Here is a 16,749-nt window from a genome sequence, read left to right as displayed (position 1 = left end):
TCTGCCTTTGCGAAGATATAAGATTGCCCTACGCCCATGCTTACAATGTATAGTTAGGTGCCACGGCTTGCATGTTTCCACATGGCATCCCATTCTGACTAACATGAGAATTTAAACCTGCATTAAACTTAGTTCTATCAGAATGTTCTTGATGTACTGCCCTGAAATCTGTATCTCATTTTGTCAGACTTGTGATCTTTCCTATTTAAGAAATAGCATATCAATAAGCAGAAGAGTGAGCTTTCAGTGGCAGTCCCTTGCTGTAACAGTCTACTAGCTGCACAGCTTAATTACTTAAGGCAGTGGCTCTCAAACCTTATAAAAAACATTTTTATTCATGGCAACCCTAGGCCAAAAGCTTCTTGAGAAATTAAAAAATATTTAAGTAAATTGTTTGTCATCCTTATGTTCTGTTGTGTGGTGAGGGACAAGATTTGCTTCTGTTTGTCCAGCTACTGGCACTGGTTTGGCCTATTACAGTGAACATAAATTATTTTAATTGGTCCTGGACATCCAATCCAAGGCACCCCTGTAAGTGTCCTTAGACACCCCGGGGTGCCACGGCAGTTTGGGAACCACTGGCTTAAGGAACAAAGTATAGTGGCAGAAACTATTAGAAAAGCATCAATCGTATCTAACACTGATGTACATGTAATCTGTTTTCATTGCAGCGGAACCCCTGCCTCTCATGGACTTGTGTCGGCGATCTGTTCGTCTAGCACTGGGAAAAGAGAGACTGAATGAAATCGAAGTGCTTCCACTACCAGCGTCTCTTAAAGGCTACCTACTCTACCATTGACGAACTGCAGATGGCCTTAGACTCTAGTCTGTGGTGGACTAGTCTCCTTTCAATCCAGTGCTATGCTTCCTAAGGCATCACTTCTTTTTCCTTAATGCTTGCTGGTAGGAAGATGGTACAGTCTCCTCACATGCATGCTTCCAACTACAAAATACCTCTAAGCCTTTTTTTTTTTTTTTTTTTTTTTTAAACTTCAATCCAGATTTTTCTATGAAGGATATCTGCAATGTTGTGTGTAAAGTGCATGATGTTTAATGAGTTGTTTGACCAATTTTTAACTTCACTGTCTTTTCTGAAGATGTAGACTTGTGATCATATGCCCAAATGGGCCCTGATGTGTCTGTACATTTTAAATGTCTTGTCCTTAACTGCTATTGTGCCTCAAACACTAAGATGTGGGGTGTTCACTCATAGGGGTTTATTTCTGTAACCCAGTTATTTGTGCTTATGCCAAATATTTTAAAGGGCAATGCTTTTACTAGCAAGACACTACTAGTAAAAATGTTGCCCTTTTAGATATCTAGCATAAACACGGTCAGAAGTGCTGGAATCTATAAACTGATGCTTCATAAATAAACCCCCTAGCTCCTGCTTCCTCATTATGTGGCTGAAGGGTTGACAGTGGTAACAGCACTTGTACAAAGCATTATGACTCTATACTTAGATGCTCAAATCTGAATCTGCAGGCCTCAGCACTTGGTGTATCAGTCAGAGGGGGGAGTGTCTGACAAAGTTGGTAGAGACGTGTGAACTTTTTTTTTTTTTTTTTTTTTTTATAGCTCTTGGGGTATCCCTGCCCCCAATCAAAGCAAATGGTTGACTAGCGTGCTTGAATACTCACAAGCCATACTCGCTAAACATAAATCAACTGTGCTTTACTCAGAGGTGATGGATATTGTTTTTTAACTGTACTTTTCACTTGTGCTGCCTATTGATCATGTCCTTAGCTGCAGGAAGTTCTCTTTATGACTCTGGACATTAAAGTGCAATATGAAAGTATAGGAAGATGATCAATTAGCTTCCCTTTTATACAAGCATAAGACTTTACCTGTTAACCCCTAAATGTAGACTTTTTTTTTTTTTTATATCCATCTTTCATGTGGGACCCTTATATTAGGCCTGATTAAGGCTATGGATTGTGCCCCACATTTGTTTTAGGACATAGGTCTGAGCGCCTCCTAACCTCTCCCATACATCAGTCTACAAGTGCTGCTTACCATTCACTCTAACAGGCCATATAGATCAAAAGAAATGAAGAAAGCAATATATGCACAGGTACAATGGCTTATGTGTTTGTTTGTTTTGTTTTTTTGTTTTGTTTTTTCTCATGTCATGTGTTGTAGCTATGTGAATTCCTGTAAAGTGTTCCTGTCACCTGCACACAGTGAAAATGAACAGTCTATTAGCTGAGCTAATGTTCCCGAGACTGCAGTCTCATCAAGTCATCTAGGATCTAGTGACTTCACTTCATCATAACTCAGTGGTGTCACTAGTGTGGTGATCTGGCTCAGCCCACAGAACGGCTGCCTCTCTTCCTGTGGGTGATGGGTACACTACAAACACTGCTGCTGTAGGGTACTAAAAAAAAAGAAATCAAACTAGATTTTAAAATAAATGCACGTCAGTGCCAAGACTATGAGGGTGATGTACCACCATATCTTGCCTATGAACTTGTTCTGCAGTGTGAGGACTCTTGCTGCTTTGCACATAAAAGGGAGTTGTATAAGACCTCTTGGTATTTTGCCTTTTTAATAGACTTTTTTTTTCCTCTCGGTGCAAGTAGTCCTCCACTTAAACTGTCTTGGCGACTCTCCTTACAGTCTACGTATTGTTGCTTGTACAGTTTTAAACTTTATAATTCTGTAGATAAATTCTGTAATAAAGAAATAGTTTATTAAATATAAAATGTGGTTTGACTATCTTTGGTAATCCCAGGGTTTGGTAAATGTCTGCTGCAGCTAATGGGCATTTTATGGAGAAACTGAATAACTCTGATAGACGCCCAGAACTTTAGACCACCAGCAGGTGGCGTGCACCACAACTGAATTGGCTCCTATTCATGTCTTTATGAACGATCAGTGATGGTTAGATGGTATGGTCTACCTTGTCCTTGATGTGCGTAATGCCAACATGGTCAACATTTTGACATTCACTATGTTGACTGCTTTGAGACCCTGTTGACATTCTTGTGTCAACATAATTGTGGGGATTTCAGCTTTTCGGTTAGTGCCGGATTTTCCAGAGTTCCAAACTGGGAATAGCAACACTGTTAGAGGGGGGTGCGCCCCTTCTATAAAATGTAGACTGGTTTGTTTGCTTCCCACACCTAAACTACTTGCGCTATCAGTGGGCTGAGTGCATAATTTGATTTTATAAATGTTCCTATTTATCCAGCTTTAATAATGCAATGTGAAATAAAGCATAATGTGGGATCAATGTCGCCGTTCGAATTCTGTGATTAGCCATGTTGGCTGCTTTCATAAGCTCACATCACCGATCTCAAGAACATAACAATGGTCCTCATAGGAGTGGTTGTAGGTCAAAGGGTCACTGACAGATTCAACGCTTGCAAGAATTATAATTTTAAAATGCTTTCCCAAGAACTTTAACACTTTGGCTGACAAGCACAGCAAATATGACTGTAGGCCAAAATTGCAAAACTGTTTCGTGTCTTGGCTTCTCCATAACCTTCTGCCCATGTTCTTTCGTGTACAGTCCTCTGCTTACAGTGTAAGTAGCTGTGTTTCCTGACCCAATATTCCCTAGATCTAGTAACAAGGTTTCTCTAACGTCCTAGTGGATGCTGGGGACTCCGTAAGGACCATGGGGAATAGATGGGCTCCGCAGGAGACTGGGCACTCTAAGAAAGATTTAGTACTACTGGTGTGCACTGGCTCCTCCCTCTATGCCCCTCCTCCAGACCTCAGTTAGAATCTGTGCCTGGACAGAGCTGGGTGCATTTTAGTGAGCTCTCCTGAGCTTGCTAATAAAGTATTTTAGTTAGGTTTTTTTATTTTCAGAGAGCTTCTGCTGGCAACACTCTGCTACGTGGGACTGAGGGGAGAGAAGCAAACCTACTAACTGCGGCTAGGTTGCGCTTCTTAGGCTACTGGACACCATTAGCTCCAGAGGGATTGAACACAGGAACCTAACCTTGGTCGTCCGTTCCCGGAGCCGTGCCGCCGTCCCTCTCGCAGAGCCAGAAGCAAGAAGACGTCAAAATCGGCGGCAGAAGACTCCTGTCTTCATATGAGGTAGCGCACAGCACTGCAGCTGTGCGCCATTGCGCCCACACTAGCCTACACACTCCGGTCACTGTAGGGTGCAGGGCGCAGGGGGGGGCGCCCTGGGCAGCAATTGATTACCTCCTGGCAAAAAAAAAGCAGCATATATACAGCTGGGCACTGTATTATGCATGAGCCCCCGCCATTAATTTTACACAAAATCGCGGGACAGAAGCCAGCCGCTGAGGGGGCGGGGCCTTCCTCAGCACTCACCAGCGCCATTTTCTCTCCACCGCTCCGCTGAGAGGAAGCTCCCCAGGCTCTCACCTGCAGACTCACGGTAGAAAGAGGGTAAAAAGAGGGGGAGGCACATCAATTTAGCGCATTAATCGTATATACAGCAGCTACTGGGTAAACACTAAGTTACTGTGTGATTCCTGGGTCATATAGCGCTGGGGTGTGCTGGCATACTCTCTCTCTCTCCCCAAAAGGCCTTGTGGGGTCCTGTCCTCACATAGAGCATCCCCTGTGTGTGTGTGTGTGGTGTCTGTACGCGTGTATCGACATGTTTGACGAGGAGGGCTATGTGGAGGCAGAGCAGGTGCAGATGAATGACGTGTCTGCGCCAACACCTGATTGGATGGATATGTGGAAGGTGTTAAATGATGTAAACTCCTTGCATAAAAGGTTGGATAAAGCTGATGCCTTGGGACAGTCGGGGTCTCAGCCCATGCCTGATCCTAGAGCGCAGAGGCCGTCAGGGTCTCAGAAGCGCCCACTATCCAAAATTGACACAGATATCGACACAGATTCTGACTCCAGTGTCGATGACGATGCAAAATTGCAGCCTAAAATGGCTAAAGCCATCCGCTACATGATTATAGCAATGAAGGATGTTTTGCACATATCGGAGGTAAACCCTGTCCCTGACAAGAGGGTTTATATGTATGGGGAGAAAAAGCAAGAGGTGACTTTTCCCCCTTCACATGAGTTAAATGAGTTATCTGAAAAAGCGTGGGATTCCCTCGATAGGAAAGTGCTGATTTCCAAAAGGTTACTTATGGCGTACCCTTTCCCGCCAACGGACAGGATACGCTGGGAATCCTCCCCTAGGGTAGATAAAGCTCTGACACGCTTATCTAAGAAGGTGGCCCTGCCGTCACAGGATACGGCCTCCCTAAAGGATCCTGCCGATAGGAAGCAGGAAAGTATCCTGAAGTCTGTTTATACACATTCAGGTACTCTACTGAGGCCGGCAATTGCGTCGGCCTGGATGTGTAGTGCTGTAGCAGCATGGACAGATAATCTGTCTGAGGAACTGGATACCTTAGACAAGGATACCATTTTACTGACCCTGGGGCATATAAAAGACGCTGTCCTATATATGAGGGATGCCCAGAGGGACATTTGCCTACTGGGCTCTAGAATAAATGCAATGTCAATTTATGCCAGAAGGGTCCTGTGGACTCTGCAATGGACAGGTGATGCCGACTCCAAAAAGCACATGGAGGTTTTACCTTACAAGGGTGAGGAATTGTTTGGGGACGGTCTCTCGGACCTAGTTTCCACAGCTACGGCTGGGAAGTCAAATTTTTTTGCCATATATTCCCTCACAGCCTAAGAAAGCACCGTATTACCAAATGCAGTCCTTTCGATCACAAAGAAGCAAGAAAGTCAGAGGTGCATCCTTTCTTACCAGAGGCAGGGGTAGAGGAAAGAAGCTGCACCATACAGCTAGTTCCCAGGAACAGAAGTCCTCCCCGGCTTCCACTAAATCCACTGCATGACGCTGGGGCTCCACAGGTGGAGCCAGGAGCGGTGGGGGCGCGTCTCCGAAATTTCAGCCACCAGTGGGTTTGCTCACAGGTGGATCCCTGGGCTATACAGATTGTCTCAGGGATACAAGCTGGAATTCGAAGTGATGCCCCCTCACCGTTACCTCAAATCGGCCCTGCCAGCTTCCCCCATGGAAAGTAGTGTTAGTGGCAATTCACAAATTATATCTCCAGCAGGTGGTGATAAAGGTTCCCCTCCTTCAACAGGGAAGGGGATACTATTCCACAATGTTTGTGGTACCGAAACCGGACGGTTCGGTCAGACCCATATTGAATTTAAAGTCCCTGAACATTTATCTGAAAAGATTCAAGTTCAAAATGGAATCGCTCAGAGCGGTCATTGCAAGCCTGGAAGAGGGGGATTTTATGGTGTCTCTGGACATCAAGGATGCTTACTTGCATGTCCCCATTTATCCACCTCATCAGGAGTACCTCAGATTTGTGGTACAGGACTGTCATTACCAATTCCAGACGTTGCCGTTTGGGCTCTCCACGGCACCGAGAATATTTACCAAGGTAATGGCAGAAATGATGGTGATCCTGAGAAAGCAAGGAGTCAGTTATCCCATACTTGGACGATCTCCTCATAAAGGCGAGGTCCAGAGAGCAGTTGCTGATCAGCGTAGCACACTCTCAGGAAGTGTTGCAGCAGCATGGCTGGATTCTGAATATCCCAAAGTCGCAGCTGATTCCTACGACGCGTCTGCCCTTTCTGGGCATGATTCTGGATACAGACCAGAAGAAGGTGTTTCTCCCGGCGGAGAAGGCTCAGGAGCTCGTGACTCTAGTCAGAGACCTCTTAAAACCGAAACAGGTGTCGGTGCATCACTGCGCGCGAGTCCTGGGAAAGATGGTGGCATCGTACGAAGCCATTCCCTTCGGCAGGTTCCATGCGAGGATCTTTCAGTGGGATCTGTTGGACAAGTGGTCCGGATCGCATCTTCAGATGCATCGGCTGATCACCCTGTCACCGAGGGCCAAGGTGTCTCTTCTGTGGTGGCTGCAGAGTGCTCACCTTCTCGAGGGCCGCAGGTTCGGCATACAGGACTGGGTCCTGGTCACCACGGATGCGAGCCTCCGAGGATGGGGGGCAGTCACTCAGGGAAGATACTTCCAAGGGTTGTGGTCAAGTCAGGAGGCTTGTCTGCACATAAATATCCTGGAACTAAGGGCCATATACAACGCCCTGAGTCAAGCGGAGCCTCTGCTTCGCAACCAACCGGTGCTGATTCAGTCAGACAACAGCACCGCAGTGGCTCATGTAAACCGCCAGGGCGGCACAAGAAGCAGAGTGGCGATGGTGGAAGCCACCAGGATTCTTCGTTGGGCAGAGAATCACGTGCAAGCACTGTCAGCAGTGTTCATTCCGGGAGTGGACAACTGGGAAGCAGACTTCCTCAGCAGGCACGACCTCCACCCGGGAGAGTGGGGACTTGATCACGAAGTCTTCACTCAGATTACAAATCGATGGGAACTGCCACAGGTGGACATGATGGCATCCTGTCTCAACAAAAAGCTACAAAGATATTGCGCCAGGTCAAGAGACCCTCAGGCGTTAGCTGTGGACGCACTAGTAACACCGTGGGTGTTCCAGTCGGTCTATGTGTTTCCTCCTCTTATACCCAAGGTGCTGAGAATCTTAAGAAAAAGAGGAGTGAGAACAATACTCATTGTTCCAGATTGGCCAAGAAGGACTTGGTACCCGGAACTGCAAGAAATGCTCAGAGGACCCATGGCCTCTGCCTCTCAGACAGGACCTGTTGCAACAGGTGCCCTGTCTGTTCCAAGACTTACCGCGGCTGCGTTTGGTGGCATTCCGGATGAGGTTATTCCTACGCTGATAAAGGCTAGGAAGGACGTGACGGCAAAACACTATCGCCGTATATGGCGAAAATATGTTGCCTGGTGTGAGGCCAGGAAGGCCCCTACAGAGGAATTCCAGCTGGGCCGGTTCCTGCACTTCCTACAGTCTGGAGTGACTATGGGCTTGAAGTTGCAGCCAGATGCAGAATCCAGGAGAAGTGTGGAGAACCTAATCTTCACAGGTCAGGCTCTTTGGGGAAGCATCGGATGCGTGGATCTTCACGTCGACCTTTCTTCCCTCAGCCATTCAGACGCCGAAGAAACTTTTTTTTTTTTTTTTCTTTCTACGTCCTCAATGTAGTCCTTTCGGGCCGCAAAAGCTAAAGTCCAAGCTGCCTACCACTTTCTTCAGAGGTGGTTGGGCAAAATAAAAATAAAAAAACTTGCACCACACAGGTTCCCAGGAACAGTAGCTTGCCTGTTTCCTCAAAATCCTCAGCATGACGGTGGGAGTGAGACTCTGACGTTTCAGTCACGTCTGTGTGTCATTAGGATTGGATACCTGGGTACAGGATATTGTGTCCCAGGTGTACAGACTGGAGTTTCAAGAGCTCCCCCCTCACAAATTCTTCAAATCAGGCTTGCCGGCTTTGCTGACAAAGGGCTATCCTACAGGAAGCCATTCAAAAATTGGAAAGGTCAGATGTAATTGTTGCAGTTCCACCTCATCTGGAAAACGAGGGTTAATATTCAAACCTATTTGTGGTACTGAAACCGGATGGTTCAGTCAAAATGATTTTGAACCTGAAATCGTTAAACCCTTATCTGAAGGAATTCATGTTCAAAATGGAATCTGAGCGGTGATATGAGGCCTGGAAGAGGGATAGTTTCTGGTATCCCTGGATATTAAGGATACATACCTCCACATTCCGATTTGGCTGCCCCGCCAGGCTTCTTTCATATTTGCGCTGTTGGATTGTCACTATCAGTTCAGGCTCTGCCATTCAGCCTCTCCACGGCACAGAGGGTGCTCACCAAGGTTATGGGAGAGTTGATGGTTCTCCTCCGCAGGCAGGGAGTTAATATAATTCCATACCTGGACAATCTGCTAATAAAAGCGTCCTCCAGGGAGAAGTTGTTGCAGAGCATTGCTCTCACGACTTGACTGCTCATGGATCCTGAATCTTCCAAAGTCACATTTGGAGCCGACAAGGAGATTTTCCTAGGGATGATCCTCTACATGCAGGTGCTGAGGGTATTTCTACTGGTGGAGAAAGCATTGGTGATACAATCGATGGTCGGGGATGTCTTGAAGCCTGCCTGGGTATCGTTCCATCAGTGCATTTGCCTTCTGGGGAAGATGGTTGCCTCCTACAAGGTGCTACAGTACAGAAGATTTCATGCATGGTCCTTTGAACTAGACCTCCTAGACAAGTGGTCAGGTTCTCATTACATGCAGCAGAGGATACATCTGTTGCCAAAAGCCAGGATCTCACTCCTACGATGGCTACACCTGCCTCACCTTCTAGAGGGCCGCAATGTTCGGGGTTCAGAACTGGATCCTTCTAACCACGGAGGCAAGTCTCAGATGTTGGGGCTGAGGTTCAGACTTTCTTGAAAGGGGTTCTGCACATACAGCCTCCCTTTATGCTGTCTACAGCACCCTGGGATCTTAATGTGGTATTGCAGTTCCTGCAGTCTGATTGGTTTGAGCCTCTACAGGAGGCTGAGGTCAAGTTTCTCGCGTAGAAAACTCATGTTGGCTTCTGTTAGTGTTGGAATTGGGGGTGTTGTCTTGTAAAAGCCCCTACTTAAACTTCCATGTGGGTAGAGCGGAACTCCGGACACATCAGCAGTTCTTTTCAAAGGTTGTGTTGGCTTTTCATATCAACCAACCTATTGTGGTGCTAGTGGCTACTGACACCTCAATTCCATCAAAGTCCTTTGATGTAAGGGCTCTGAAGATCTATGGGGTGAGGACTGCTCGTCACAGGAAATCGGACTCTGTTTGTCCTGTATGATCCCAAGAAACTTGGGTCTCCTGCTTCTAAGCAGATTTCTCACTGGATCAGTTTCACTATCCAGCATGTGTATTCTGTGACAGGATGACCGTGTCCAAGATCGGTTAAGGCCCACTCTACTCGTAAGGTTAGTGCTACCTTGGGGGGGGGGGGGGGGGGGGGATGCGGGCTACTTGGTCAGTGGTCAGGGTTGAACACGTTTGCTAAGTTCTACAAGTTTGAAACTTTGAACAAACTTTAGGTCTTCAGAAGCCAATGAGTTCTGCAGGAGCCTCCATGCTCTCTCTCCCCTGTTCTGGGAGCTTTGGTACATCCCCATGGTACTAATGTGGACCCCAGCGTCCTCTAGGACGTAAGATTTTAATTACCTACCGGTAAATCCTTTTCTCGTAGTCTGTAGAGGATGCTGGGTGCCTGCCTTGTTATCCTGCTATGGTTCATTCAGTAGTGTTACTTGGTTAAGTAATAATTGTTCAGCTGTTGCTGAGTTTGCAAGCTGGTTAGCTTGGTTTGCCTTGTATGTGTGAATCTCACCACTATCTGTGTAAATTCCTCCTCTCAAAGTTGTTAGTCTCCTGGCACTGTTTCTAAACTGAGTTTGGTAGAAGGGGCATAGAGGGAGGAGCCAGCTCAGACTATCAAAGTCTTAAAGTGCCATGGCTCCTAGTTGACCCATCTATACCCCATGGTACTAATGTGGACCCCAGCATCTACGGACTACGAGAGAAGGATTTACGGCTAGGTAATTTAAAATCTTATTGCCAGTTATTTATATAGTGCACACATTCCGCAATGCTTTTCTCTGACGTCCTAGTGGATGCTGGGTACTCTGTAAGGACCATGGGGTATAGATGGGCTCCGCAGGAGACTGGGCACTCTTAAAAGAAAGATTAGGTACTATATCTGGTGTGCACTGGCTGCTCCCTCTATGCCCCTCCTCCAGACCTCAGTTAGTATCTGTGCCCGGCCAGAGCTGGATGCACTCTAGGGGCTCTCCTGAGCTTCCTAGAAAAGAAAGTATTTGTTAGGTTTTTTATTTTCAGTGAGATCTGCTGGCAACACTGCTACGTGGGACTGAGGGGAGAGAAGCGAACCTACCTGCTTGCAGCTAGCTTGGGCTTCTAAGGCTACTGGACACCATTAGCTCCAGAGGGATCGAATACAGGCCCAGTCCTCGGTCGTCCGGTCCCGGAGCCGCGCCGCCGTCCCCCTTGCAGAGCCAGAAGAACAAAGAGAAGTTGAAAATCGGCGGCTGAAGACTCCGGTCTTCATTAAGGTAGCGCACAGCACTGCAGCTGTGCGCCATTGCTCCCTTAGCACACCACACACTCCGGTCACTGATGGGTGCAGGGCGCTGGGGGGGGCGTGGCGCCCTGGGCAGCAATTAGATTACCTTACTTGGCGAAAAGCACATAATAGTGTCTGATAAACTGTATATGTGCATTAACCACTGCCATTAAAGTACATAAAAGGACAGAAGCCTGCTGCTGAGGGGGCCGGGCCTTCTTCCTCAGCACACCGGCGCCATTTTCTCTTCACAGCTCAGTTGGAAGGAAGCTCCCCAGGCTCTCCCCTGCAGTATCCTGGTACACAAAGGGTAAAAAAGAGAGGGGGGGGGCACATAAATTTAGGCGCAAAACTGTGTATATAAGCTGCTATAGGGGAAAAATCACTCAGTATAGTGTACATCCCTGTATTATATAGCGCTGTGGTGTGTGCTGGCATACTGTCTCCGTCTCTCCAAAGGGCCTGGTGGGGGAACGGTCTTCAAATAGAGCATCCCCTGTGTGTGTGATGTGTCGACATGTCTGAGGTAAAAGGCTCCTCTAAGGAGGTGATAGAGCGGATATGTGTGGGGGAGGGTGTCTCCGTCGACAACGCCGACACCTGTTTGGATATGTGTAAGTGCTGAGGTAAAATTATTGCACAAAATGTTAGGGCACAGAAAGGAAATCTACCCTGGTCTGTCCCTATGTCACAGAGTCCTTCAGAGTCTCTCTATGTTCACTATCCAAAATAACAAAGTATCGACACGGAGTTTAACTCCACTGTCGACTATGATAATGCAAAGTTACAGCCAAGAGGGTTAAAAGATATTCAATATATGATTATTGGAATAAAAGATGATTTGCATATCACTGATGACTCCTCTGTCCCTGACACGAGAGTACACATGTTAAGGGGAAGAATGCTGAGATAAATTTCCCTCCTCTCATGAGGAAAAAGAGCGAGAATCTCCAGACAAGAGACGGCAGCTTCCCACAAGAGAATTCTCGGGCTGTATCCTTTCCCCACTAGGGCCAGGATGTGTTGAGAATCTTCCCCTTGGGTGTCCTGTTTGCATTAGCTATTCTCGGGGATCCTGCAGATAGTGTGCACATTCTAGTATACTACCCAGACCGGCGATTGTGTCGGCATGGGTTTATAGCGCTGTTGCAGCGTGGACAGGTACCTGATCAGCAGAGATTGAGACCCTAGTATGCATATAAATATTTTAAGATGCTGTCTTAAGTGATAGATATATGATTATAAAGCATGCCCAAAGGGACATGAGTATACTGGGTCCTAGAGACATTAGCTATGTCGATTTCTGCTTGACGTGTCCTGTAGAATACACATTGGACAGATGATGCCGACTTAAGAGGCATATGGAAGGCTGAGGATTGTGTGGAGAAAGGTTCTCGGGCCTGGTCTCCACAGCTACAGCTGGTATTTCTGATATTTTGCCTTATATTCCTGCACAGCCTAGGAAAGCACGACATTATTAAATGCAGCTTTTCAAATAAATAAACGAGAGTCTGAGGTGCGTCCTTTCTTGTCAGAGCCGGGGGCAGAGGAAAGAAGCTGTACAACACAGCTAGTCCCCAGGAACAGAAGTCCTCCCCGGCCTCTACAAAAATCCACCGCATGTCGCTGGGGCTCCACAGGCGGAGCTAGGCCCGGTGGGGACACGCCTTCGTAAGTTCAGCCACAAGTGGGTTCACTCCCTGTTAGATCCCTGGGCAATAGAAATTGTATTGCAGGGATACAGGCTGGACTGTGAGAAGATGCCCCCTCACCGAGGACCCGGCGGGCTTCCCCCCAAGAGAGGGAGCCAGTGTTAACTGCAATTCGTAAATTGTATCTTCAACAGGTGGTGGTCAAGGGTCCCCTCCTTCAACAAGAGGGTGTTATTATTCGACCATGTTATAATCCCGAAACCAGACGGTTCGGTTAGACCCATATTGTATTAAAATCCCTGAACATATACTTGAAAAGGTTCAGGTTCAAGATGGAATCGCTAAGAGCGGTCATTGCAAGCCTGAAATGAATCGGGACATAAGGGATGCATACCTTTTGTGTCCCCATTTATCCACCTCATCAGGCGTACCTCAGAATTGCGGTACGGGATTGTCATTACCAATTTCACCAAGGTAATGGCGGATATGATGGTGCTCCTGCGGAAGCAAGGTGTCACTATTATCACATACTTGGATGATCTCTTCATAAAAGCGAGATCAAGAGAGCAGTTGCTGGACAGCGTATCACCTTCTCTGAAAGTGAAACTGCAACACGACTGGATTCTATATATTCCGAGGTCGCAGTTGGTTCCTACAGCTCATCTGCCTCGCCTAGGCATGATCCTAGATACAGACCAGAAGAGGGTTTATCTCCTGATAGAGAGAGCTCAGGAGCTCATGACACTGGTCAGGAATCCATTGAAAACCAAAACAGGTGTCAATGCATCACTGCACTCGAGTCCTGGGAAGGATGATGGCATCATACGAGGCCATCCCCTTCGGCTGGTTCCATGCAAGGACAATGGAACTTACTGGACAAGTGGTCCGGATCACATCTTCAGATGCATCGGTTAATCACCCTATCCCCCAGGGCCAGGGTGTCTCTCCTGTGGTGGCTGCGGAGTGCTCACCTTCTCGAGGGCCGCAGATTCGGCATTCAGGACTGGGTCCTGGTGACCACGGATGCAAGCCTCCGAGGGTGGGGGGCAGTTACACAGGGAAGAAAATTCCAAGGTTTGTGGTCAAGCTAACAGACTTGCCTTCACATCAATATCCTGGAACTAAGGGCCGTATACAACGCCCTAAGTCAAGCGGAGTTCCTGCTTCGCGACCAACCGGTTCTGATCCAGTCAGACCGCAGGGGCTCATGTAAACCGCCAGGGCGGCACAAGGAGCAGGGTGGCGAGGGTAGAAGCCATTAGAATTCTTTGCTGGGCGGAGAATCAAGTAAGCGCACTGTCAGCAGTGTTCATTCCGGGAGTGGACACTACCTCCACCCGGGAAAGTGGTGACTTCATCAGGAAGTCTTCACGCAGTTTTGCAAATTGATGGAAACTGCCTCAGGTGGGCTATATGGCGTCCCACCTCAATAAAAAGATAAAAAAGGTTATACGCTGGGTCAAGGGACTCTCAGGCGATAGCTGTGGCCGCACTAGTAACACCGGGGGTGTTCCAGTCGGTCTATATATTCCCTCCTCTTCCTCTCAGACCCAAGGGCTGAGAATTGTAATAAACGGAGGAGTGTGAACAATATTCTTTGCTCCGGATTGGCCAAGAAGGACTCTGTACCCGGAACTGCAAGAAATGCTCTCAGAGGACCCATGGCCTCTGCCTCTCAGTCAGGACATGTTGCAACAGGGACCCTGTCTGATCCAAGACTTACCGCGGCTGCGTTGGACAGCATGGCGGTTGAACGCCGGATCCTAGCGGAAAAGGGCATTCCGGATGCAGTTATTCCTACGCTGATAAAGGCTAGGAAAGACGTGACCGCAAGACTTTTTCACTGTATATGGCGAAAATAGGTTGCTTGGTGTGTGGCCGGGAAGGCCCTACAGAGGAATTCCAGGGGGGTCGATTCCTGCACTTCCTACAGTCAGGAGTGACTATGGGCCTAAAATTAGGATCCATAAAGGCCAAGATTTCAGCCCCATCCCTTTTTCTCTCAAAAAGAACTGGCTTCACTGCCTGAAGTTCGGACGTTGTTACAGGGGTGCTGCATATTATTCAGCCCCTTTTGTGGCACCTTGGGATCTTAACGTGTGTTGGATTCCTAAAATCCCACTGGTTTGAGCCACTTAAGACCGTGGAGCTAAAATATCTCCCGTGGAAAGTGGTCATGCTTTTGGCCTTAGCTTGGACTAGGCGTGTGTCAGAATTGGCGGCTATGTCATGTAAAAGCCCATATCTGATCTTCCATATGGAAAGGGCAGAATGGAGGACTCGTCCCCAATTTCTCCCTAAGGTGGTATCATCGTTTCATTTGAACCAACCTATTGTGGTGCCTGCGGCTACTAGGGACTTGGAGGATTCCAAGTTGCTGGACGTAGTCCGGGCCCTGAAACTTTGTTTCCAGGACGGCTAGAGTCAGAAAAACTGACTCTCTATTTATCCTGCATGCACCCAAAAAGCTGGGTGCTCCTGCTTCAAAGCAGACTATTGCTCGCTGGATCTGTAGCACGATTCAGCTTGCACATTCTGCGGCTGGACTGCCGCATCCTAAATTAGTAAAAGCCCATTCCACGAGGAAAGGTGGGCTCTTCTTGGGCGGCTGCCCGAGGGGTCTCGGCTTTACAACTTTGCCGAGCTGCTACTTGGTCGGGTTCAAACACGTTTGCAAAATTCTACAAGTTTGATACCCTGGCTGAGGAGGACCTTGAGTTTGCTCATTCGGTGCTGCAGAGTCATCCGCACTCTCCCGCCCGTTTGGGAGCTTTGGTATAATCCCCATGGTCCTTACGGAGTACCCAGCATCCACTAGGACGTCAGAGAAAATAAGAATTTACTCACCGGTAATTCTATTTCTCGTAGTCCGTAGTGGATGCTGGGAGCCCGTCCCAAGTGCGGACTCTCTGCAATACATGTATATAGTTATTGCTTAACTAAAGGGTTATTGTATGAGCCATCTGTTGAGAGAGGCTCCGTTATTGTTCATACTGTTAACTGGGTATAGTTATCACGAGTTGTACGGTGTGATTGGTGTGGCTGGTATGAGTCTTACCCTGGATTCCAAATCCTTTCCTAGTAATGTCAGCTCTTCCGGGCACAGTTTCCCTAACTGAGGTCTGGAGGAGGGGCATAGAGGGAGGAGCCAGTGCACACCAGATATAGTACCTAATCTTTCTTTTAAGAGTGCCCAGTCTCCTGCGGAGCCCGTCTATACCCCATGGTCCTTATGGAGTTACCAGCATCCACTACGGACTACGAGAAATAGAATTACCGGTGAGTAAATTCTTATTTACAGTAAATATTTGGCAATTCACATCAGTCCCTACCCCAGTGGAGCTTGCAATATATTTTCTCTATTGCATGTATGCACACATTCACACTAGGGTTAATTTTAGTTGGAATCCAATTAACCTACCAGTATATTTTTGGATTGTGGGAGGAAACTGGAGTACCCAGAGGAAACCCACTCAGTGCTGTGAGGCAGTAATGCTAACCATGACACCATCCATACTGCCCAGGGAGTTTATGTGCAAAAGCATATAATGATCAGTCTTCAAATTAGAGATGTGCACCAGACACTTTTTGGGTTTTGGTTCTGGATCTCCTTTCAGGTTTTCGATCTGAATTGGTTTTGCCAAAACCAGCCTTTTGGGTTTTGGATCTGGAGATAGATTATGTCTCTTTTTTTTTTTTTTTTTTTTTTTTTTTTTTAAATTATAAATAAAATAGCTAAAATCACACAATTTGGGTGTGGAGTTTTTTTTTTGTTCCTGTAGTATTAACCTCAACATTCATTTCCAGTCTATTTTGACCACTTCACTGCTCACAACATTCAGAGTTGATCGCTCGGTAAAATTCTTCGCATCGCAGCGATTTTCCGCTTAATGCGCATGCGCAATGTCCGCACTGCGACAAGTAAATTTGCTATGCACTTAGTAATTTTACTCACGGCTTTTTCATCGTTCTGGCGATCGTAATGTGATTGACAGGAAATGGGTGTTACTGGGCGGAAACAGGCCGTTTTATGGGCGTGTGGGAAAAAACGCTACCGTTTCCGGAAAAAACGCAGGAGTGGCCGGAGAAACGGAGGAGTGTCTGGGCGAACGCTGGGAGTGTTTGTGA

At 47.2% G+C, this 16,749-nt stretch overlaps 1 protein-coding gene across 1 annotated transcript in view; it reads left to right on the top strand.

Annotated features, from left to right (window-relative positions):
- The window catches only part of SPSB1 (splA/ryanodine receptor domain and SOCS box containing 1), a 47,856-nt gene extending 45,151 nt beyond the window's left edge, over positions 1 to 2,705 (top strand). Inside the window, exon 3 of the mRNA XM_063943095.1 lies at positions 672 to 2,705. Within this exon, the coding sequence (XP_063799165.1) occupies positions 672 to 799 (128 nt within the window). The 3' untranslated portion in view covers positions 800 to 2,705. The remainder of the gene's footprint in view (positions 1 to 671) is intronic.
- Positions 2,706 to 16,749: the final 14,044 nt, after the last annotated feature.

This window comes from Pseudophryne corroboree, chromosome 10 (assembly GCF_028390025.1).
Source record: "Pseudophryne corroboree isolate aPseCor3 chromosome 10, aPseCor3.hap2, whole genome shotgun sequence".
Taxonomy (NCBI): domain Eukaryota; kingdom Metazoa; phylum Chordata; class Amphibia; order Anura; family Myobatrachidae; genus Pseudophryne; species Pseudophryne corroboree.
Note: the sequence above shows the minus strand (reverse complement) of the source record. Positions and strands in the feature narration are given on the sequence as shown.